Source organism: Leptidea sinapis, chromosome Z, assembly GCF_905404315.1.
Source record: "Leptidea sinapis chromosome Z, ilLepSina1.1, whole genome shotgun sequence".
NCBI classification, from domain to species: Eukaryota; Metazoa; Arthropoda; class Insecta; order Lepidoptera; family Pieridae; genus Leptidea; species Leptidea sinapis.
Window position 1 is genome coordinate 24,391,989 of NC_066312.1, and position 24,524 is coordinate 24,416,512.

Below are 24,524 nucleotides of genomic sequence, written 5' to 3' on the forward strand. Positions count from 1 at the left end.
GTTAAGCTGATGGTAATTGATGCGCCCTGCCCATTACAATGCAGTGCCACTCAGGATTCTTGAAAAACCCAAAAAATCTGAGCTGCTTTACAATAGCGCTCGTTATCTTGAGACATCAGATGTCAAGTCTCATTTGCCCAGTAATTTCTCTAGCTACGGCGCCCTTCAGACATAAACACAATAATGCTTACACAATACTGCTTCACGGCAGAAATAGGCGCCGTTGTGGTACCCATAATCTAGCCGGCATCCTGTGCAAAGGAGTCTCTCACTGGTGATTATAATGCAAGATGCTTAATTAGACGCTATAGCATCTCACTTATGCGTGATTTAAGACGAAAGCATTCAACAAAACGGAACGTAAAATTTTCAATTGATTCAAATTCAAATATTTTTATTCAAAATAGGATGTGACACCTACTACTAAAAAAACTACAGGCCTAACCCATTCCAAAATGAATGCCTTAGGCCTGAGAAGAATGGGCGCAACAAACTCAGCGGGCTTTTTTTTTCATCAAAAAAATATGTTGACAAAGTAATTTTGTACAATTAAACTTATTATTTAATAGCCTGAGGGCGGTCGCTCCTATCCCAATCTGTGGTATCATTAAGAAAATCATTTATGTTATAGTTCATTTTACCACACAAACGTTTTTTAACAATTCTTTTGAATAACGTCATACTTTTGTTTTGAACATTTTCTGGGATCTTGTTGTAAAAGCAAATACATCGCCCCACAAAAGACTTACTAACTCGACTTAGCCGAGTAGTAGGCGTTATTCACCAACTTGTCAATGTCTACTAATAGTTCTGACCTGAAACTAAGTAAATATTTTTTGGCATTAAAATATAATCTAATTAATCATACATTGATGTAATTTGTTGTCAACCAAACATGTGGAGGATATTTTGGATGTGAAGCCCTCGGTCGTTGACATCTGAAGATACATTCATGCTCGTACTGTTCATGTAATAAAAAACTCCTAAATAATGTATTATGTATTGTAGGTAATGAAAAAAAATCATTTAAGTAGGTACTTATGCATTTAATATGTGTGTATGTAGATCTAACTAGTCCTAGTTGTGGAAAATACAATCTGGCGATTGATATTTGGTATAAAGCGTAAGAAATTTTTTATGACTAGTTGTTCAAAAGAGCTTTGGTTATATAATAACGGAACCAAATTAAAATAAATTAACTTTAACACTATATTCATTTAGGTTCACAACGTGGTAGGCACTGCCTAATTGCCTATATGATGTGCACGCCCCTGCCATCAATGTCTTTGAAAGTAATAATATGTTAGTATTGGTGTTTTTAAGTATGTGTCCACCACTGTATCTATTACTATCCTGAATATATATAGACAATTTAATCGTATTTTACATACACATTTGTTAAATGATTAATATATTGTCGTGATTTAGTTATGATCGTTAATTATATTGACTTTGTGTAAATATGTTGCAACATAACATTGTTATGACACAAAAATCTTGTGACACATAGATCACACTTCACTGACCTAAGACTATTCTGCCTTGCTTATCATTTCATAATCATTTTGCGGTACATAGAGTAACGGCCGTTCCCACTATACTATCTACAGATAGAGATAAATTACTACCTTCTACTGTCACTAATTAGCTGTCAATAATCTGAATATCTGAGAACGACAGCCAATATTACTGACAGCTACAGATACGGATGATATTGGGACGCGTAAATTGTTATTTTTTATTGTTAGTTTCATACAAACTACTGTCTCTGGTAAGCTATACAACCTCCAATTGATAGACAGCGTGTACGGATAAGATGAGTTACCGTCTATAAGTTTATTGGTACAGAAAAGTCAACGATAGGTAGGATTTTTTATCTTAAGTAGGCCAAAACCGGAGATAGACTGAAAGGGAAGGGCCGTAAATGGGTTTGCCTGTAGATTTTTATGGTGTAGTGGTACTACACCTCACCACATGCCTTCACTGTGGTATTTATGTAAATTAATATCACAATAATATTATTTGAATTTTGTTGTTGGATTTTATAATAACGTTTAATAAATAATTGTTTCAGATACTACCAGTACATGCCTTATCTCGGATATTCACCCACTGGTCACGCACCACCTTGTAAGTTTATGCATTAATATAATTATGTTATTATATAAGGACCGTCGATCTCCGGACGGATCACCCGAACAGGATTTAACATAGCGACTTGTTCGCTATTTGACGTCCATTTTTACTTCCCAATTTTATGGTGACAATAATTACACAACATGGTGGTAGGTATCACTTATGCGTTTAACTTAAGGGAACGTCACAATACAGTGCCACAACCGCGCAATTCAAATGAAACTTCTAACGCAGCCATTGTGAATCAGTTTCCAGCTAAAGTATTCCTAAACCAATATGATTTAGGTACCTTTAAATTGAGAGCGTACTCTAAAAGGTCGGAAATACATTGAACATCTTTTGATAGCCATAGTGGCTTTGACTTTCAATCATCTGAGCTGTTTCGGCTTGCCTTCACCTCTGATACCTGCGCTATCAAAAAACTTGAGGATCAAAACAAATTCCTAGCATACAATCAAACCGAAGACCAGCATAAATGAAGTGATGAAGTGAAACGCAAACAACAGAGGACTTAGAGCCGTAACCAATTAACGGAGTGTGTTAAATAAAATTAAATATATCAAAACATCTAAATTAAAGCAATTCATAGTTTGGTAGCAACATACGAAGCAACAGCAAGTAAATTCGCAAAATGACGTTCCATCCAACAAAGAAGAGAGTAGAAAATTTAAAGAGACGCCACAACATACTGGAACTTAGTGATGCATTTAGTTGATGGAATCTACTAATTTTTGATGGAAATAAACCTGACAAATATGTTATCATACGGAGAAAATACTAAGTTGGTATCCCATATTTGTTTTTTAATATTTATTATATATTTTTATCTTTATAAAAAGTTATTTTATTTATTGCAAAAATACAAGCTATACATGTTGGCTATATTAGTGTGTTGCTTGCGAGTCAGTGTTATTGTTAACAATTGCTCGAATTAACATTATTTGATTGCTAGAATTTATTTTCAGGAATCATAACAAGCTTTTGTTGTATTTAGTGGTAGTAGTGTTCTCTACAAACCTATTTTACTTATAATTATTTGACTTTGAACTTAATCTTCAGAGTTGATTGACAAAATTAACTAGCGAGCCAAATTATTCGGAAAGGAGCCGTTCAATGGCGCTAAGAGCGAGTGATAAACAGGACGCCAAGCGGTCCATTCCACGTAAAATAAAATTTAGCCTATTTTTATCTGCCGCATTACACTGTATGCTGTTATAATGAAATGAAAACAACATTTCATTTGATTGCTAAAAAAATCTATAGGCAAATGTGATATATATTTTTAAAAATTCAAGATCAAATTAAACTACTGATCGGCACTATCATGTAAGCCAACACTTATAAAAATGAAAAACAAGAAATTGATGATCTACTTTAAAAGTTGGACCAAAGAATCAAACTTAAAAATAAAGTAAAAGGATAAAAGGCGAAAATGAAAGGATAAGAAGTGCCTAGAAATAAAATTGAGATTCTTCTCTTCGTTTGAATCCGTTTTATATGGAAACATCAAAGGCGATTATTCAAATATGATGAAAAGAAAAAATTGAAAAGGAAATATTTGAAGTACATAAAACATTAGAACTAAAGCTTCGAGGACAGGGGGAGGAGGAGGAAATGGACGCAAATACAATTTTACTAACTCCCAACCGCAACGAAAACCATGTAGCATACATTCAAACATGAATTGATATCGATAAGAGACGCACAGGATAATTTTTATTATGAATAAGCTGGTAAAATCAAAACCATTTCTTAGGCAGTACACTAAAGGTAGTCGCAGAGATTTTATACACTGACGAGAATATATACTGCTGAGCAATATTATAATAAGCAGAACGATGATCAAGCTCCAGTGTTTGTTTGGTGGCGAGACATCAAATAGTGACGGAGTTTAAAAACTCAAAACATCAGCCAAGAGTTAAACCTAAAATCATGTCCCATAATATATCAGCACCAAATCATACAGCTCGATCTAAGCAAGAGTAAAGAAACACTTTTGACTTCCTCGAAGCTGAATATTGGTCGTCATCTAGCACTGATCCTAATCTGCCTGATTAATGAGTATGGGTGTTTTAAATGCCATGATAATTTGATGTGTATAAAGCTCGATATGATTGGCAAAGCTAAATTTCCCATAGAGAGCGTGCGTGTTTTAATTGATGGTGACAACGCTTAACGGAATGCGATGGAGACCATTTTGGATAAGCCATACTGTATAATATGCAATAGCGAACGTACGCTGCAGTGATATATGTTTCGTATATTTGTAACAATGTTTATGTTGATACTAGGAAAATAAAGTATGTAATTTTTAGTATAACTAGTATTAATTTAAAATTAAATATAAATTATCCTCACAGACTACTATGGTAATGGTCAGCAAGTTGGTGCCAACGGCGGCGGTAGAGCGAGCCAGAGTCCTCTGGTCGTGTCCAACACGCCCACACCAACGCCTATGTCGCACGTGTCCTCGCAGCTGCCGCACGTGCCGCTCAGTATATATCCCTTTAAGCGCTTCATCTTTCCTAAACCGCACACACAAGTATTAACTTTCATCATCACACAATCTCTTGTACGGAAGCGTATTTGAGAATGCGAATGAATTTCCATTTGTAACTACACACACGCATCAATAAAGTCTAAGGATGTATAGAGCTTTTATCGATTAACAATAAAACTGTAAATAATTTGTAAAGGCAGGAATTATATCCTATGATTTATTTATTTTAATTGGTACATCGAGCAGATATTAAACGACAAATACATGACAATGAAATAAACTAACATATAAGCATAAAATTGGCTGCAAACACAACGAGAATTGTGTTCACATCACAATTAGCAGAAATAGATATATATATATATATATATATATATATATATATATATATATATATATATATATATATATATATATATATATATATATATATATATATATATATATATATATATATACTTCAACCTTTATATAACGTGTTAGACCTACGAAGAGGTCACAGCACAGATTTCTCACATAATAATGAACTTACAATAAACATTAAGTTTATTTATCGTACTGCTTAGTTAATATCATTACACAATCAAATAGTTGTGACACAATTTTTTTAATGTCCTGGGTTTATTATAATCTATACACTCGTGTTTCACGACGTATTTCAATACAGTTGTGGGAAATAAATAGTAATAAAACAAATCAAACAATTAAATATGTTGAAATAATCAACATACTTGCTGAAAATGGCGCGTTTCATTTTAAACTGTTTAATTTATTATTTCCTACGAAACTAGGCAACAGGATCGTACTCATACACACCTATTCGATTTTTGACAAATGTTGATTTGATAATAGTTTAATTAAATATAATAAACAATAATTTTAAAGGATTTTTAAAATTCAATGCTAAGGCGTACGGACTAATTCTTTTCTCCTCGTACAAAATCTATCCGATTTAAATTATTTATGAAAACTCTTTCCTATTGAGCTCTTATAAGAAAGATTTAAATTTCTAATCGTTATAGCCTCTGAAAGTACGCCATGTTTAATGACTGTATTGAATAAGTACTACCTAAACTAACACAACTTCGAACAATTCAATTTATTTTATACTTTTTATGTAATATGTAAAGATTGTTTTACGATAAAACGATGATTGATTTGGAATATCATACCCCTAGAGTTGTTGGTGCGTGTGTGTATGAAAAATAAACATCACTAACTGCTCATATATACCGGAATATAGATCACTCATACTCGTATCAAAATCTGAATCTCTAACCAAAACCTATACATACATCAATCAGACTGGGCATCTCTAATTTTGTAGTTATAAGTTATTGGATACAAACATATATTAAAATGTGTATTTACGCTACCTTATTACACTTTAGTATAATATTTTATATAAATATAGTATATGTATTATACCAAAATGTATATCACTAGCTTACTCATACACCAGAATCAGCATCTCCAGCATATACATAATTTTATTTTTAGATATATATTCACAGGGTGCGCATCTTAAGCTAGTAGCTATAATTGTACTAGAATATGACTTGTCATCCAAGTTCATGTGATTGTTATAGATGTCCGACAACTGCCGGCAAAGCGCCTGTCACACCGAGTTCCAATTATCAACCCCATCACCCGTAAGTAATATAATATTGTATTATAAAGTCGTCATATTAATATGCTGCTTATTATAATAAATTATAAAACCTTAAGAATCTTAGGCTTAGGATCACCAAGAAAGCTCACAAAGCGAACTTCTCACGACACTTAAAATTGACCTCATCGCATCTGGTGCAGTTCAGTATCATTGCGAGATTTGAGGGTTTTTCTTATGGAATAGGAGGCCAAATGAGAGTACGGGTTACCTGATGGTAAGTGATCACCGTGGCGCATATTCACATTCAACATAAGGAGTAGGACCCACCTTTTCTGCACCCTCGCTAGAACGCGATATTATTCTGTTAACGGGTCATTGTTGTATAGAGATGTTGCTTCATTGTGAGTTAGTACCGCGGGGAGTGTTCCGAAGAGCTGTTCAACATGCTTACCATCTGGGTGTATTTCATTCAGTGAAAGTGTGGAATGGACTTCGTTGCATGGTATTCCCACATCGATACGACATGGGATAGCCCTGTTTACTGAGAGTATAGTATTTCGATATTTATATTCCTGCTGGGCTAGTATGCGCAACTCGAGATATCTCGCGACGGGAGAGAGAAACGTTGTCTATGTCGGCTAATTGGCTAACCCTAACATGCACACTACGAGTGACAAAATTCTCGTCAACGATTTGGCCTTCTCTAGAAGACAAACAAAGATGTTGCCGTTACAATAATTAACGATATTCTTATGTTGCAACACCGATTTACCTGTATTTAAAAAATATTTTGAATAGAACATTAAACACAAAATGAAATTTCTCCCCATTCAAAAAATCATTAAAATAATTCATCATGCATTTTGTAATCTAAGTGGAGCTTACGTAGGTACTGTAATTTTAACTTTTTTTGACAGGAAAGCATGTAAAGAATTTGAAAGTTTCGAAGTGGATTTATTGAATACTGTGGTGGCAGAGAGCTACTACACCTTGTAATGAAACAAACAAAAACCCTCTGATTGCCAGTTGTACATTAATTATGTTCGCATACTTTCTTCTCATGTCTTTTGGGTTCCTTGTGGGTCAGATGGATGAGGTCTTAATGATGTCTTGAGCCCCAATATCTCTGGTACATGATATTTTTCTTTAACCCCTGAAGCCACTCCTCCGTGATGAGTTGGCGTACTCATTCCGCAAAGAGTATGAAATGTATAGATCCATTTGAGGCTCAGAGAACTGGCCCTTTTCATAGCAATTGAAAAGTAAATGATTGTGCCTACCTTCTGTAAATATTAAGAAAGTTGCTCACAGTGGTTTGGGCCTGTCACATGGAGTGATCTTGCCCAATTTGTCTTTCACAACCGAAAAGAATAAATTTATCAAAAGATTTCTACATAGCTTCATATGGATATATAGGCCGTTTATAGTCTTAGGCCCCAAATGAGTACTTATGCAAACATGTTATCTTCAATATACAGATAAGACGGGGAAATGGGTAGAGATAGGTAATATACTCGTGCTGCGCATGGTAGCCCTGCAGACTAGTTCTAGATATCTTGGTGCAATTGTTATTCTTTTTATGTATTTTGCAGAGCAATCTATTTTTACTGAAGAATTCTCTAACGACAATCAAAATGCAAGCGGAGAGTCAAGCGAAAGGCAAACTCCACAACCGGTAAGATAAAAAGATCAGATCCTATTATAATTTGTAACTAGCTGACCCGACACACGTTGTTCTGTATATAATAAATAAAATAATGGTTTTATATTAATTTGTCAATAATATATCATAACATAAAAAAAAACTTCGTAAAATATGCACCCTGCTGTCGTAATGAAATTGTTTCATTCTTTAGAACTGTCAAACCGTGCGTCAATAAATTCTCTCATAGAAATTATGTATGGACACATCAAAGGAACAACAAATTTGTTGCTTTTATTTAATTTAGCAGCATTTTCATATTTATTCACCTTTTAAACCTTCTCTGGACTTCCACAAATAATTCAAGACCTAAATTTGCCAAATCGGTCCAGCCGTTCTCGAGTTTTAGCGAGACTAACGAACAGCAATTCATTTATATATATATAGATTAGTCTGGAGGGGTTGCTCGTAAACATGATATATCTACAATGGTAAAATAATTGACAACCTCGTGGAAGAACGACAAAACTCTTGCCGTTAAATATGTCTCAGTGGATTAAAAACCCAGTCTCAATAATATACCTACAGTTAAACTCGGTTAGCTACTAGAGTTTATCGGTCACTTCCAAACTATCTGTTACTGCCGTCTCAATAAAAAAATTGTCGCAAGGCTAATTACTACAGTTAAAGACAGATAGGTCCTTGGTAAACGTCTCCCTCTCGCGCGTTCTGTTTTTATATTTTAACAAAACGGCTGAGTTATTTGTTGACAAACAGTTATTTAGAATTTAGATTTACTTTAGGAATATAATTATTGTAAGTTGTACAGTACAGAAAATTACTAAAGCCGAGAACAATCATACTCTGAAGCAATTAACGCAGAATGTCATTTGACCGTAGATGACGCTAACGACCAATCATGATAATATTTTTATTAATAATTCATTAACACTCGTTATATTACATCTAAATGTAAATTCAGCGTCTGAAAATTCACTTTTATAATAATTTATACGGCTATACTCCTGCGTTCTTCAGACGCTATATTTGCCACAACAGAACATATGTCTTTTACCTGTTCTGTGTTCGCTACAGTATCAATATACAAATCCATTATATTTATAATTGTAACTTCTTGGGAAAATTAATGTTTAAATATCGTTTATATTAATTATCCTAATCTGTTGTCTAAACCAAATGTTTTTTTGTCAATATTAGAAGTTATTAGATGTTCTTCTTAGTCGCGGCCACGCGCTAAACCTGTACGATACAAAGCTAATGGGGATGATGTTCTTCGTTTTCGCGGCAGAGTTGAACCTGTTAGCGAAGTTGGTCTGCTTACTAGCGGTGCCATGTGCTTCATGCTCCGTTCGCCCTTTCTCCTCTTTCTCAATAGGTCTGAATCTCCCTCTCCCCCTTCTTGGATACAAAAAATGGTCCAAAATTCGTTCTCTGCACCTTCGAGAACCTCAGATACGACATCCATACCTATTATTGAAATCATAATATTGTGCGGCGGCCATCTTGGACTTAAAAAAACGTTATGCGTCAGAATTTACATCTAAAGTTCTAATATTTAATTATTAAAGGAATACATCAACCAGCTTGTATTTTTTCCTCGAACTCCCTTACTCTCTGTCTCTCTCAATCTTTCTCACTAGTTCTCCCACCTCGTGGTCCATTGCACTGTGCGTGATGCGACGTTCGCTCTATCTCACTCCTTCTCTCTCGATCTTTCTCACTTGCTTGTTCCCTATTCTCGCTCCATGGCTATGTGCTTCATGCTACGTTCGCCCTTTCTCGGTTTATCGGTCTCAATCGCCCTCTCCCTCTTCTTCGACAAAAACGCTGCACATCTTAGTGACGCTAATAGTATTAATATGGCGTTTCATTTGTAAAAATTTTACCCCCATGCACCTAAAGAAGTTTCACTTCACTAAAATTCAAAGTTATCTTTTAAATATAGAAGATAATCGCCCGAATTCGAGAGAAAGTAATTTTTTGACAGGCAGTAATAGAAACAAGCTAAAGTTAACTGTTAAAATGTTATTGAAATGGTCTATGTTTTTTTTCTATAGCTTTACCTATGGTGAGCGGTAAGCCCTCCCAAAGGTAGATCAAAGTTGAAGATATAAGTTTCAATCTATATTAGTTTATTGAAACGCAAAGATGCGGCTACAGCTATCTATGGTAGCTAATTTAACAAATTGTTAAAGATAAGTAGGTTATTGAGACCGGCCGTAAACGGTGAAAGCATGAACCACTAGATAGCATCTGACACTTTGTCGAAATATTATGTTATAAATGAAAGTTTAAGTGCCATTCAGGATGGTCGATTAATATATGTACTAGCTGACCCGACAGACGTTGTTCTGTACATAATAAATAAAATACTGATTTTTTATGAATTTGTCAATAATATTACATAACATATATGATATTTAATATAATGAAATTGTTTCACATCAGAACTGTCAAATCGTGCGTCAATAAATTCTCTCATAGAAAATATGTCCATCAAAACAAATATTGGAATTAAAAATAATTATAGGTCTCAAATCGAAATAAAAACTATCCTATCTCTCAAGTTGGACTAAACTGCACTCGATGAAGTAATCCCCATTCAAATCCGTTCATTAGTTTAGGAGTCCATCGCGGACAAACAACGTGTCAAGTAATTTATATAATATACTAGCTGCCCCGACAGACGTTGTTCTGTAGATAGTAAAAAAACAACTGTTTTATATTTCAAAACATTAAAAATTATTTCGTAAATATGCTCCTTGTTGTTAGAATGAAATTGTTTCACAGCGGAACTGTCAAACCGTGCGTCACTAAATTCTCTCATAGAAAATATGTCCATACAAAACAAATATTGAAAATAAAAATATTTATGGGTCCCAAATCGAAATAAAAACTACCCTATCTCTCAAGTTGGACCAAACTGCACTCCATGAAGTAATCACCATTAAAATCCGTTCATTAGTTTAGGAGTCCATTGAGGACAAACATTGTGACACGAGATTTATATATATATTAAGATTAAGATATGTCGCAGGTATATTGTCAAAGCTTTGAGAAGATTTTATAATTTCACTTACGATATTATAATTTACCGGATTGTCAATCGACTTTTTCTTACAATTTAACGGCCCGGTTTTAGTGACATTATGTCTCTAGTGAAATTATAATATCACGGCTTTGACAATATACCGACGACATATATCTATACTAACAAACTGATTCACATCGCACATTAGTCTTCGTTTGACCTAATGGAAATATATGCAATATAAAGCAAGAACTACAAGTGATAGGTTATCGCCGATAAGTAGGATCCTTGCAAATCTGGTATAACATTGTATTCGTAGCCTCGAAACGTTTTATTATGTGTCTCAATCTAACTGACTGTTTATATTATGCTTCCACAAAGCAATTTAGAATGTTAGATAACGTCATTACATAACATTTTCAACACGAAACTTTTTTAACATTTACTTTATATGTGAATAACTATATCTTATTTAATATTTTACGATAAAATAGTCATACGTTTATATTACTGCTGTAATCATATTCATGATTATATTACGGGGCAAACAGACGCAGTCATAACCGGATTTCTGTCTAAACTATTTTTTATTCTTACTATTTAATTTACACGAAGCTATCGCATGTTTTTAAATAAAACATAATTTCTTGCGTTTTATTTTGTAATTGTACAATCAATAACGAAACAATGACAAAATTAATAGTTTTATTAAAACGAATGACCAGTAAAACTTTAACAATTAGACCAAGAGTTTACCATGTGACCAATATTATATTTTGTAAACATGGTGTTATGATAGCCATATGTAATGGTCTACAAATTGATTAGTTGTTTGTTTTGTGTCAGCAGGATGCTCGTGTTATTGTGGAACAATTCAATCGGATGGTAAGCGCAGCAGCAATGGAGCCATCGAAGCATAGCCCCGCCAAGTCCAATTACGCATTGAAAGACTATCAAGTGCCTGATGACCTGGCTGACACGCAACTTCAAGAGAACGAAATAATTACTTTAAATATAAATGAAAAGTCTGATATGTTGAATGATAGTGATGTAAGTGCAGAGCAACACGATGTGGTCACACCAGTTGTCTCTGCCGTCTCCGATATTCCTCTCATAGTGCCTAAATCGACAGTTTATGTTACAAACTCAAATATTAATGAACAGAGTCAATCTATAGTAGATAGTAAGTTTCCGGAGAAACCAAATGTGCCTCAGAATGAAACTCAGTCTGATGTGGTTATATTGCAAGACGGGAAGGTGGAAGTACAACCATATGATCAGACAGCGCTAGAGTTACAACCATCAGAGCAGCAACCTGAAGAGATGAAACAAATGCCTCAAACACAGAAAGTACGCGAAACCAAGGAGCGTACCAAGCTAGACGAAAAACAAAGACGAATAGACATTAATGACAAAAATGTCCAAGAGCTAGATGTCCCTAAACGAAATGGGCCCGCCTCTGTTGGTAAGTTTTTTCCTTGTGAAATTTATTACTGTATTATATATAATATAATAATTTTTGATATATGAGGGGGAACAGCCAAGTAGACACTAGTAGAGGTCAAGAAATGCGTTGCCGGCTTTTAAGTGCGAAGGTCGGTTTGACTTTTAAGTTTGTAAAATGCCTAAGTTGTATTGGTATGGTAATACTGCTTACTCTAATGTTGTATTTAGCCTCTTACCACTACAAATATCTTACTGAACAGGTAATATCATTAAAGATGGTAGGTACTATGTTATTAAATAACGTTTTAACTAAATAAAATTATTTAACACATTAAAATTTCGATACACGTATAAATTATGCGGCAATAGATAATGTATAGATAGCTAATATTATAACAGATTTCTCTTAGTATGACATTATGCTTAATTTTTATTGAAGCAAACTTTACAGCATTTCTATTTTACAAATTAATTCCATAAATGTATATAGATACATGTATTGCGTATAACAGAGTTTGACAGGTTAAATTATGAAATAAAAACGCTTATTAATATATTCTATCGATTATTACTATTATGGTAATTTTATAAAAAAGAAGTCCTGAAATCGGTTGCAGGATTTCTTTCACTCGTATTTTTTTGAATATGTTGGAAATTTGTTGCATTTTGCAGAAAATTAATCTAATATATAAAATTCTCATGTCGCGGTGTTTGTAGTTAAACTCCTTCGAAACAGCTTGACCGATTTTCATGAAATTTTGAGTGCATATTGGGTAGGTCTGAGAATCGGACATCATCTATTTTTCGTCCCCCTAAATGTTAATGTCCACGCCAAATTTTTTTTTTTATTTTTTTTTTTAATTTGTTTCGTCATGAGTCAGCATTAAAAATACATACAACTTCAAATTTTCACCCATCTACGATCAACAGTTACTTTTATATCGCGATTTTAATATCGGCAATACAACGTTTGCTGAGTCAGCTAGTAGTAACACGATAAAATTTGTAGTTTCTAGTTGGTATTTGCCCCCTGTGTTCTCAATATTCTGTTGGTACACTCCTTACGGAACAACCTGTATATTACTACCCTATTGCCGTCCCATACCTTAATCAATATGTTGACCCAAAATAAGTTAATAACTTTTGAAATATAAGAAAAACTCAACAAAAGAGTGTGTTGTTGAACAAAAATAGTTTCGTGTTTTATTAGCTGACCCGACAGACATTGCTTGCATTGGAGATGTGTTATTTTTTTGTGAAAATAAGGAACGAGACGAGCGGGACGTTCAGTTGATGGTAATCGATACGCCCCGCTCATTACAATACAGTGCCGTTCAGGATTCTTGAAAAATCCGATAATTCCGAGCGGCACCACAATTGCGCTCGTCACCTTGAGACATAAGAAGGTAAGTCTCATTTGCCCAGTAATTTCACTAGCTACGGCGCCCTTCAGGCCGAAACACAGCAATGCTTACACATTACTGTTTCACGGCACAAATAGACGCCGTTGTAGTACCCATAATCTAGCCGGCATCCTGTGCAAAGGAACCTCCCACTGGTTATAGGAATTACATACATACATATATATAATCACGCCTCTTTCCCGTAAGGGTAGGCAGAGACCACTTCTTTCCACTTGCTACGATCCTTACTTACTTGTTTCGCTTCGTCCACTTTCATTCGTAGGAAGTAAAGATAAAATATATTTCTCGTATATAGTCTTAATTAACGATTGTGATTTGTGATAATTATTTTAAAGTCTGCATATTGATTTATAGTGTCTACTTGTCTTTATCTTTTTAATGACGAATATTTATAGAGATTTACTGTCAGCGTCGGGTGAAGGCGATAATGAACCTTTTAGATAGTGACAAAATTTCCATCCTGTTTATTGTTAAATATTGAGAATATTTCATTATAATCGTTAACTAATTCAAATTCAAATTTAAAAAATTATAAACATATATTATTATATCAACTGTAAAACTTTATAAGTTGTAACAATATTCATTAACAATGCATTTAGAAACATTAATCCCAACTGTCTGTATCATTCAAATAATCTTTCACATTAAAATAGGCCTCAGATGTTAATTTATTTTTTATACATATACGATACATTTAAATTTTTTAATATCATTTGGGAGTTCAATATAAAATATAACACAGTCCACTTTATAAGATTTAGCAATTTTACGGAGTGTAGTAGATGGAATTGAGAATTTATATTTGTTTGAGTATTATGTTCATCACTATTCTTTTTAAATTGGCTTATATGTTTATGAGCGTACAGGAGGTGCTCGTATTTGTACCTACTAGCATTGTACTGTCATAATATTAATATCACTAGACTTTTCTGTCAATAAATCTCTTGAACGCATTTTCACGCACGCAGTCAGATATAAGATACAGATAAAAAAATAAGATAAAAGTTTAGGGATTTACCAATAAATGTATTTATTTCAAAATCAAATAAAGTGGCATAACATAATTATTTTCGCCCTAAAGAATGGAATGATGTGGTCGAAATAAATATAGACGGTGCTAATTATTCTATTGATATCATGACGTCACAGCAGACCTGTCAAATTGAACGCCAGATTCTTATTATTGTCAGTACAAGGATTTCATACCAATAAAATACTAATCAATACTTTATCAGTAAGTTATGTTTAAATTTAATAAATATACTGTATTGCCATAATTTCGCCGCCATTGTTTAAAGACATAAATAACATTACAATAAAGTGTTGATTCCAATTTTTACCTAACTTGACATATAACATACATTGAAAAATAGATGTCTAACATAGATTACGAAATTTAATTTACCACAAGCTTTATAAGCGCTTTCCCAAAGCCGGTTCTTCTTGTAATCGCGTAAAATGAAAACTGTTAATGTTTTACAGTGTTTCCGTTTGAGCTGATGGTTTCGTTGCCAATAGGTATTCTATATAAATAAAAATATATTAATAAATTATCTGTAATAGCCCCTGCGTTACCGCAGACGCGGTGTTGGGTGGGTGAGGTACCACTCAAGTACGTTTTGTTGTACCGTACCGAATTAAGTAAGACGTTTTAAGAAATGTCTGATAGTTTAGTACCTACTGCGCAAAACAGAGTCGGTTTTAATACCCCTCATCATGCAACTAACATAATCAACATACAAACTTACATGTTTACCATCAAAAAAACAATTAATATTTAATAAGTTGCATAATTCAAATAAAAACTGAAAATAGAACTTTTAGATTAACTTAACTATTCTTAAATCTTAGATACCAAACTAAGCTATGTCGCAATCTAAATGATACTGAAAAAAAAAACAATATTAAAAACCACTAGAATCCGATCGCTACATAATATATTACTAACTGTGCCCGCGACTTCGTTCACGTAAATACCTTTGTATCCGTCTTGAATATGAACTTAAGTGTTCGGCTCCACACTCAGTTTAAAAAAGTCTTATGTATAGACACATCGACTCCACAGTTTTATTATAGAATATAGACTTAGGTACCTATCTAGGTATTAATATTTGAGCTTTAAACTATTCTGGTCTGCTCTTTAGCACACACTTATTATTCTCTATGAATACAACTAAAAATCGTGTATCAATTATTGTACTTACGAATAAATAGTTGCATTCCCCCTCTTTCTATGCACTTTGGGCCCTTACGCCCTCTAAACACTGCACGATAGTATCATATTCAACACTAGTAAAACTACTCACTTATAACAAAACGAATAATCACAGCGGTGCCGTATGATCTTAACGATCGAACACTGAAGCATCAAATTGCATTATGACACAAAAATGTATGGCAAAAATAAAGTGAAGTTTAATTCAGTTTAATGCAGTCTGTATCAAAACATACTACCTCTATCACTGACGCACTGAAGTCTCTCATTCGTAAATGCTTTTCATTTTCTGTTGATATTATTATTCAATGTCATCTGGAAACTCGAAATTGAGTGTAAAAGTGAAAACGACGTCTGACCTATATAAAATATTTTTTTGCCTATATAATGATATTTTTTTGCCAATAAAGGAGCTTGTGTAATGTACTCGTACCTACATTGAAAAATTATTTCAAATTCCTCCTTTATTGTGTTTTGGTTTAAGCTGAAGGTCTGGTAACCAATGGTCTAAATATTTAAGAAAAAAAAAATTATAAATTATTCAATGTAAAAAGTAATAGTTCATTTCATTGACTGTCATGTCAAATTGGAATCAATTATTTCATCAACGATGAATGTATTGTCTCTTTTTCGAGTGGCGTGGATGATGTCACCATGAAAACATTTAAAAAAATTATATACTCATATATTATCAGCTCTCCATTATGCGTTCAAGAACCGTACATGATGACCGCAATAAAAATAAACTTTTTTGCTAGAACAAATATCTTATCTGTAAAAATGTTATTTTTGTTTAATAATAACATCGATAATTTTGTTTCATTCAAATAACGAACATCTCAAAATAACAAAGAAATTTGATTTGACTCTTTTAATATCAGTCGAGATGACGTTAAGTTCGAAATTAAACGTCAATTTGCAAACAAATTTGACAGATGTTGTACGTAAGTATGATATCGAACGATATGATAGTTGGGGCCGACTCTGGTCAATGTGTACGTTCCCTAATGTTTTAGTATTCAAAATACTTAGAGGTGAATGCCAAGCGTGGCTGACTGTTTACGACTTGTTAATCAAAATCGATTACAGTAACTATAGATTCAATCTCCTTTTTATTTCTTACTGTGTCTCCGTTAGAGATGTACTCTCTCGCACTCTTTGCGTATATTGTAAGTCTAAGGTTAGATAGAGCGAATGCGACTTAATAGTATATCTTACCTATATGTAATTATATTATAAACTATGGGAGTGACGTCAACAATACCGAGTTTTTAGGTACTTACGTGCTCGCGTAATTTAACAATATTTGTAATGCTAAGAATTGAATATTTTTTCATTTTTGCCGCATTAAACATCAAAAAAATAGTGTCTGTATCTTTCTCCGTCGGGTACACCCCGAGCTTATCCGATAGAGCCTTTCACCTTAGAGCGTGACGGAAATGTGTGTGCCGTGCGCCTTAAGAAGTTTTCACATCAAAAATAGATAATGTATTATAGAATTATTGTCAAATTGTTTCTATAGCGATTTATGTGCGAGTTATGTGATTATTTTGTCAACATAGGTTATATAAGACGCCTCTTAAAGCTGAATTGCATCATATTAGCTGTTATAGTTAGGGTTTAAAGCTAAAAAGTGAAATATCATAGTACAAGACCCCAACGCTCGATTGTACAGGTAAACTGGGACTGCTGAAACAGAGCTAGCGACCATATTAAAATGAGAAGTAATTAAATGTTTAGCAATTATTAAATTAGGTGAGCCACAAAAAACAACATTTAAATATTAAGGCAGCAATCCTTGTTACGCAAATAATTTTGTTATGGACAAAAATTAAATAATAAATAGGCAGCTTACAATAACATGAGATTGCATAGTAAATATTCAATCCGCAAAATAACTACTTGGTCAGCAAGATTTCATGATTGATTAGCAGATGTCTAGTGACTTGTCTTATTGCCAATTAAACTAAATGATTGGATAAAAGGGAGATGTGACTGTCCAGTCCATATATATATATATATATATATATATATATATATAAGAGATTTCCACGTATAAAGTCACTCATCACGATATCTTTAGAACCATTAGAACTAAAGACTTGAAATTTGTTAGGAATATTCTTTTCACCGAGTAGAGGTCAGCTAAGAACGGATTTTCTAAAATTCCATCCGCAAGAGTTTTTATTTATGGTGAACAGAACAACGTCTGTCGGGTCAGCTTGTACATATATAAAAATGAATTGCTGTTCGGTAAAATAAAAATAAAATATTCTCGGAATTAAATAATAACAACGAATTTGATTTTCATATCGTGTTTCCCCCGTCGTTCAGAAATCAAATTAAAGTAATAGTTGAAAATGAATAACTAATTAGAATTTTTATATCATTCTATCTTTCTCAGGAGGTATAAAATAAAATTGATTTCTCTTGTTAATTCTAAATCAGATTATTTTTATGTAGATTGATAAACCTTAAGTTTTGTCAAAATTAATATTTCTGAACCTAACCGCACCACAAAACAAAACTAAAAATATAGTTTATCATAAAGCTTTAAATTGATTAACAGACTGTATCATAACTGTGTGTGTGACGAATATACAGTATTGGAAACTATTTAATTTTACTTTACTTACTATCTTTTTATTACTTAAAGAAAGAAATGTTAAATGACTTTACACTCAAATTCTGATATTATTGTCAAAGTATTACTTATACAAAATACGAACGCATGTGTGGATATCAGTACCTACAAACCAAATGTGAATAATTGGAATATATTGGAATTCATTTCGTTGGTCTTGACGCAATATGCACACATAAATAAAAAAAGATTCTCCCTAGTTGTACAAATAAAATACGTTACTGTATTGGTGAAAACTTTCAACCATGAAGGACACTATTTCATCTAACAATAATGATAATTATATCACCTATGATATAAAAACGCAAACGAATACTACATAAAGGGAATTATTAAACTTGATAAACTAGGTTGTCCGTACTTTCAAAAGTGAAAAAAAACTAAATTTTCAAAGTATTAAGTCTACCCTTAGAAAAAAATACATACTTACATCTAGTTTGTGAGGCAAACTTTTAAAAAAACATTATCTTAATTAATTAATTATATAAATCTGAAATAAATTTCTATAGACGCGGTTTACTTAAAATATGCGACCCAAAAACCGCATGTATATAATTAACAAGCGGCAAATCCGGTTTACACCTAGCCGTGTAACGATACAAGACGTGTGATCACGAAGAATGGAAAGAAATAAAGTGCACAACGCATTTTTTACACGCTTTTTATTAGCTTCACCTGTATGTATGTTTGCTTTTAGCCGACTCATTGGGGCGTGATTTTGACCCACTTTACACGGCCACATTTTGTTCAAACTTCATAGATTTATCGAGGACCGATGACAATACATTAATTTGATAAAATTATTCATATAATTTTTTCAGCTAACGTCGATTCGTATAGGAAATTGTGTTCCTTTTAAATTCCATTTCAACCAAAGCGTGTTAATTAGTTTTTTTAAAGAACTTTTATTATTCACTTCTACATCATAAAGATATCCTACTCGTGCAATTGCATTGAATGCTCTATGGCTTCGCCTACTCTGTGCACATAGTTTTTCAAAAACCCTCATAAAAAGTAATCACTCCTTGTTAGTGGACGTTAAAATTATTGTTCATTGTGATAAATTTTACGTAGAAACTAGTTGTGCAATAACTTAAACTAGTTATTTCGTTTGATTCGAAACTTTGTAAGTGATCTATAACAGTAAACGTAAGACTTAATACACAACTCGAACCTACTTGTTCCACTGCGACCAATGAACTTTGGTAAGGACATAATTATTACAGGCGGTTGGTTCTCGAAATTTGTGAATTAATTCAACGTTAAATAGCATCGACACATATAAAAAGCCATAAAAGGTATTTATTTTCTCAAAATTGATTCCTTTAGAACTCTTTTTGATCCTACCGCATCGGAAACAAATGGGGCTCTGGGAGAGAAGAAACGGTGCAAGAAACTCTCCCAGCATTCTATTTTGCGTTATTTTCTATAAAATATACAATAATTTACTGTCATTGTGATTGCTATAAAATAATCATAATCTAGTCCCAAGTTGTCTGATCCCTTACATATTCAGCTGTGTGAGTAGTAAGTTTATTATAAAAATTACCCCCAAAGCTAAAAACTCTAACTTATATATAAATATAAAAACTCTAGAAACAGATTCCATACTTAAGTTATATAGTTTATACAAAATTTACAAAGTTTATATAATTACATAATATGTATTGTATTGTTTACGTCTTTATGTATAAAAAAAATGTGTCATGTTGGTTGTCCGCGATGAACTTCTAAACTACTCAATCGATTCTAATAATATTTTGCATACGCTGTGTACAGCGTAGTTTGATCCAACTTGAGAGATAGGATAGTTTTTAATTCAATTCGTAACCCTTAATGTTGTGTAATTTCAAATTTCAATTCTGTGTGAATAATTCTAAGAGATATAATTTATATTTGACGGACAGTTTTACAGTTCTCTTGTGACGTTATTTCATTACAAAAACAGAAGAAATCGAAATAGCCATTGAAATTATTCAACTTCTACAAATTTTTAAATTGAGATATTTGACTAGATTTGATAATTAAGTAAGAAAAAGATTTTTCAATTTTGATATGAAGTTTTGAATATAAATATGCATTTGTTTAGGTCAAGCGAAGCCCACCTGTCACCAGCTAGTGTTATATAGTTCTATAATAGCTATATAAACATTAATTAATGCAAATAGAACCTTATCGCCTTAATATAACGACCAAACTGTTCTTTGTAATAAGGCGTGCTATTTATATCAATGCTCCTTTATTTTGGGTTCTCTTGATGTAAAGACGTTATTATTGACAATAATAAGAATGTGAGGCCTTTTTCGTGTTCTCACCAAATTAGAAGAATAGCTAGCTCGCCTGCACGTTTGTGATTGAACCATGTTTTTTGAGTCACACGTATGTATTACTCCTATTTGATCGACAATAAATGGATATTATTATTCGACTAAAATTACTTTTATGACCAAAAGTACGGAGTACTTTTTGGTTACATGTATCTTAAAGAAATCTTTGATAGCAATGCAACTTACGACACAGTAAGTGAATTCAAATTAACATGCTAAATACAAGCAATCTTTTAGACGTTCAGTGGTAAATTTGCCTTAGTTTGCTCAATTACATTTTCTTACTACACACCACTTTTCATCAAAGTTGCCCAAGGCTTGGAGATTGTACGTACAGACAGAGAGCACACATATTTCTAGAAATAGTTGTTGTATATTATAAGCATGTTGACCTTTAAGATATTTTTCTAAGTTACTGGTGTCTGATACTCGTTTAATGAGCGTGGTAGTGGTGAGGAGTTTGTACGCATTTACACTGTCGGCCTGGTGACTGTATTGTAACACGGGCAGCGTGATTGTATTTATGTATTACGCTTTTATTATTAACAAGCTGAATCGACAGACACTGTTCTATCAATAGAAAAAAAAAATTAAGTATTCGAGAATAATTTAGCCTAAAGCGATCAGAAATGTGTAATCAGTGGACACAGAATGTTATCCTTAAGAGATAGGACATTATTATTATGCCATCTCGGACTTTTCTGTAGACCTATATAAGATACACAATTCCACTACACATTATTTTGTTATATCTCAAAGAGTTAGACAGCATTTTCCTTGAAAGCTCCCAGACGGCTTATTTTTTTCCGACACCTCCAACAAGTATCGTTGATGTATCTTACAAAAACATCATTTTTGAGTTTATCGCGAATAGTCAGACAGACAGACGTGGCGGAGGACTTTGTTTTATAAAATGTAGTGATAACAAAACGTCTTACCTTTGTTGTCAAAAATATTTTTAATTATTTATCTATATATATATATATATAAAAGAGATTTCCACGTATATAGTCACTCATCACGATATCTCTGGAACCATTAGGCGTAGGGACTTGAAACTCGGTAGGAATATTCCTTTCACCGAGTAGAGGTCAGCTAAGAAGAGGATTTTACGAAAATCCATCCGCAAGAGTTTTTTTTTAATATGAACAGAACAACGTCTATCGGGTGAGCTAGTTTATTACAATTTCAATTTTACACTAACATTACAGCGTACACCTAATGCGTAAATTGTATGTATAGTGATGCTGTTGATGTCTCCTAGTACTATCTACTTGTAGATTTCATCATCATTATCATCAGACGGAAGAATTCCACTGCTGGGAAAGGCCTCCCCCAAAGATTTCCACGACGATCTGTCCTGCGCTGCCATCATCTAAGTAAATTGTAGACTCTCCTTGTAGGACTAATTGTCATAAACTAAAACATACACAAGTGGAAAGTAATGGTGGAATATTCCTCGATTTCACAAAGCATTTATTTGATACGGTTATCACATCTGACACCAATAATGTAATCGAAACTTGAACGCTTAGGAGTACGAGTAATGTCTAGACTAATCTAACGAATCTTTAAATAATTATAGCTATCTAAAGAAAAATGTTCCTAACACATTTTCTTCAATTCAATTTTGAATTAATTTGATTGTTTTGAAAGTTTTTATGTATACAATTTCGTTGGCTCAGCTTTTATACATACATATTTAAAGAGGAACGCATAGTATAGGTGTATATTAAACAATATAATATAGGTATATATGCGACACTTAATATATTATAATAAGAATATTAATTCGGTTTTCAATTTTTTGGATGAAGAGGACAAACGAGCATACGGGTCACCTAATGGTGTTTGATCACCGCAAGCATTTTCCTCCAGCATCACATGTCTCTAGACAATCAATTTTCATTTTCTTGACTTGTCGCAAGCAGCATACAAAAATATGGGAAAAACAAGTCCGGACTCCTAATTTAAATTCTCTCAAATTTGCGGGTCCAGGAATTATATTCTTAATTTGTTTCCCAAGCTTATCTCAGACATGCTCAATGGGATTTCAGTCGGGCGAGTGAGGTGGCTACCTCATAACAGTGGTATCCACATCCCGAAGGTATTCAACACCTAGGGCCGCAGTATGAAGGGCGTGCATTGCCATGCATAAAAACAAAACCATATCCTATTAAAATGGCTATTGTTGGCACATATCGTGCTGCCGTTAATGTCGCATTTTCAATGGCGCAGAGTTGCGTACGTCCTCCAACCATACAAACTCCCCATACCATATCTGACCCTCCACCATATGCCTCTTTTCCGATAATGTTGCAGTGTTGACTGTTCGTACCTATCTCGCTGGCGTTCTGTCCGAATCCTTCTGTCATCTATCTTTCTGCAACATCTGGACTCATATGTGAATATATCTTGAATCGGAGCTTCTTCATTTCAATACGATTGTGAGCAACTCAAGATATACTGGATGGCATGTGGCAAAAATGTGCGTTTATTCCGGCTGATATCAGTCTTCTTCTCACAGCTGTAGTGCTAACTGTATGGCCTTGTACTTCTTGGAGCTTTTTTCCTACCTCAGAAGTCAAGGTTCTGTTTCTAAGCACGCTGTGTTAAAGATAAGATGGTCTTCTCTGGTCAACGTCGTTTTCCGCTTACGTTACTGTCCTTCTGTCTCATTAATTACTGTCCGGTCTGTCGATACCTTTTGACAATTCGGTGTATCACAGATTTGGATACTCGTAATGTTTGGGCCACATGTATGTACGTATACCCAGCTTAAAGTAACAGCCCTAGCAACTTAAGAAGCATTTGGATCTGACATTTTGAGTTTATTTGCCGTAATGAATCGCGCTTGATACGATAAACAAGGCAATCAAGGCAGAAATAACACTACATACGTAATAGTTAGATTTTACAACGAGTGCACAAAACGAACCATTTTTTAACCGAGACTGATAGTAATGTCGAGGATAAAATAGTTTTGTGGACGAGTTATAAACTCTGCTTTTCATTGCGATTGCGAGGAAATAAAACAGTAGTATAACATGGACATTTTTAACAATTTTAGCAAATTTGAAGAAATTAATAAACACGAAAAAACAAGACTTGTTTCCCGCCGCTATTTTTTTAATCTTACGAGATTGATATTAGGCTTGGGCTCCAGACCTATACAGCCTACTAATTAATTTTGTAATACATATATATATTTTTTAATAACCTACTGTATTTAAGTTAAAATTTAAATATCTTTTATGTCTTAAAAAACACATGAGGCAAATAAATTAAAGTAAATATTATAAAATAACATTGAACTTTTTATTGTGTGTATGACTCATTTTCTTTGCCTTAATATAGATACATTTATGAGTAGATCCTTTTGTGCACTTGTGCACAAATATCGATTTTGTGCAGCCTATATCTTGCACAAATAAGAAATTTCAGAGCATTAGCAGTAAAAAGTATGTTTTGAAACTAAGACTATTTTTAACTTAAAACATAATAACTTAATAATAAATAATTT

The 24,524-nt window shown here is 33.3% G+C and overlaps 1 protein-coding gene across 4 annotated transcripts in view; it reads left to right on the forward strand.

The window, feature by feature from the left end:
- Positions 1 to 24,524, forward strand: part of LOC126978719 (eukaryotic translation initiation factor 4 gamma 3-like) — a 74,095-nt gene that overhangs the window by 25,134 nt on the left and 24,437 nt on the right. For 2 of the 4 annotated variants that reach the window (XM_050827743.1, XM_050827740.1), the window contains 5 exons: positions 2,075 to 2,130; positions 4,497 to 4,631; positions 6,226 to 6,288; positions 7,841 to 7,923; positions 11,789 to 12,407. In XM_050827743.1, coding sequence (XP_050683700.1) covers positions 2,075 to 2,130; positions 4,497 to 4,631; positions 6,226 to 6,288; positions 7,841 to 7,923; positions 11,789 to 12,407 — 956 coding nt within the window. The remainder of the gene's footprint in view (positions 1 to 2,074; positions 2,131 to 4,496; positions 4,632 to 6,225; positions 6,289 to 7,840; positions 7,924 to 11,788; positions 12,408 to 24,524) is intronic. The other 2 variants (XM_050827741.1, XM_050827742.1) reach the window with 2 other exon arrangements.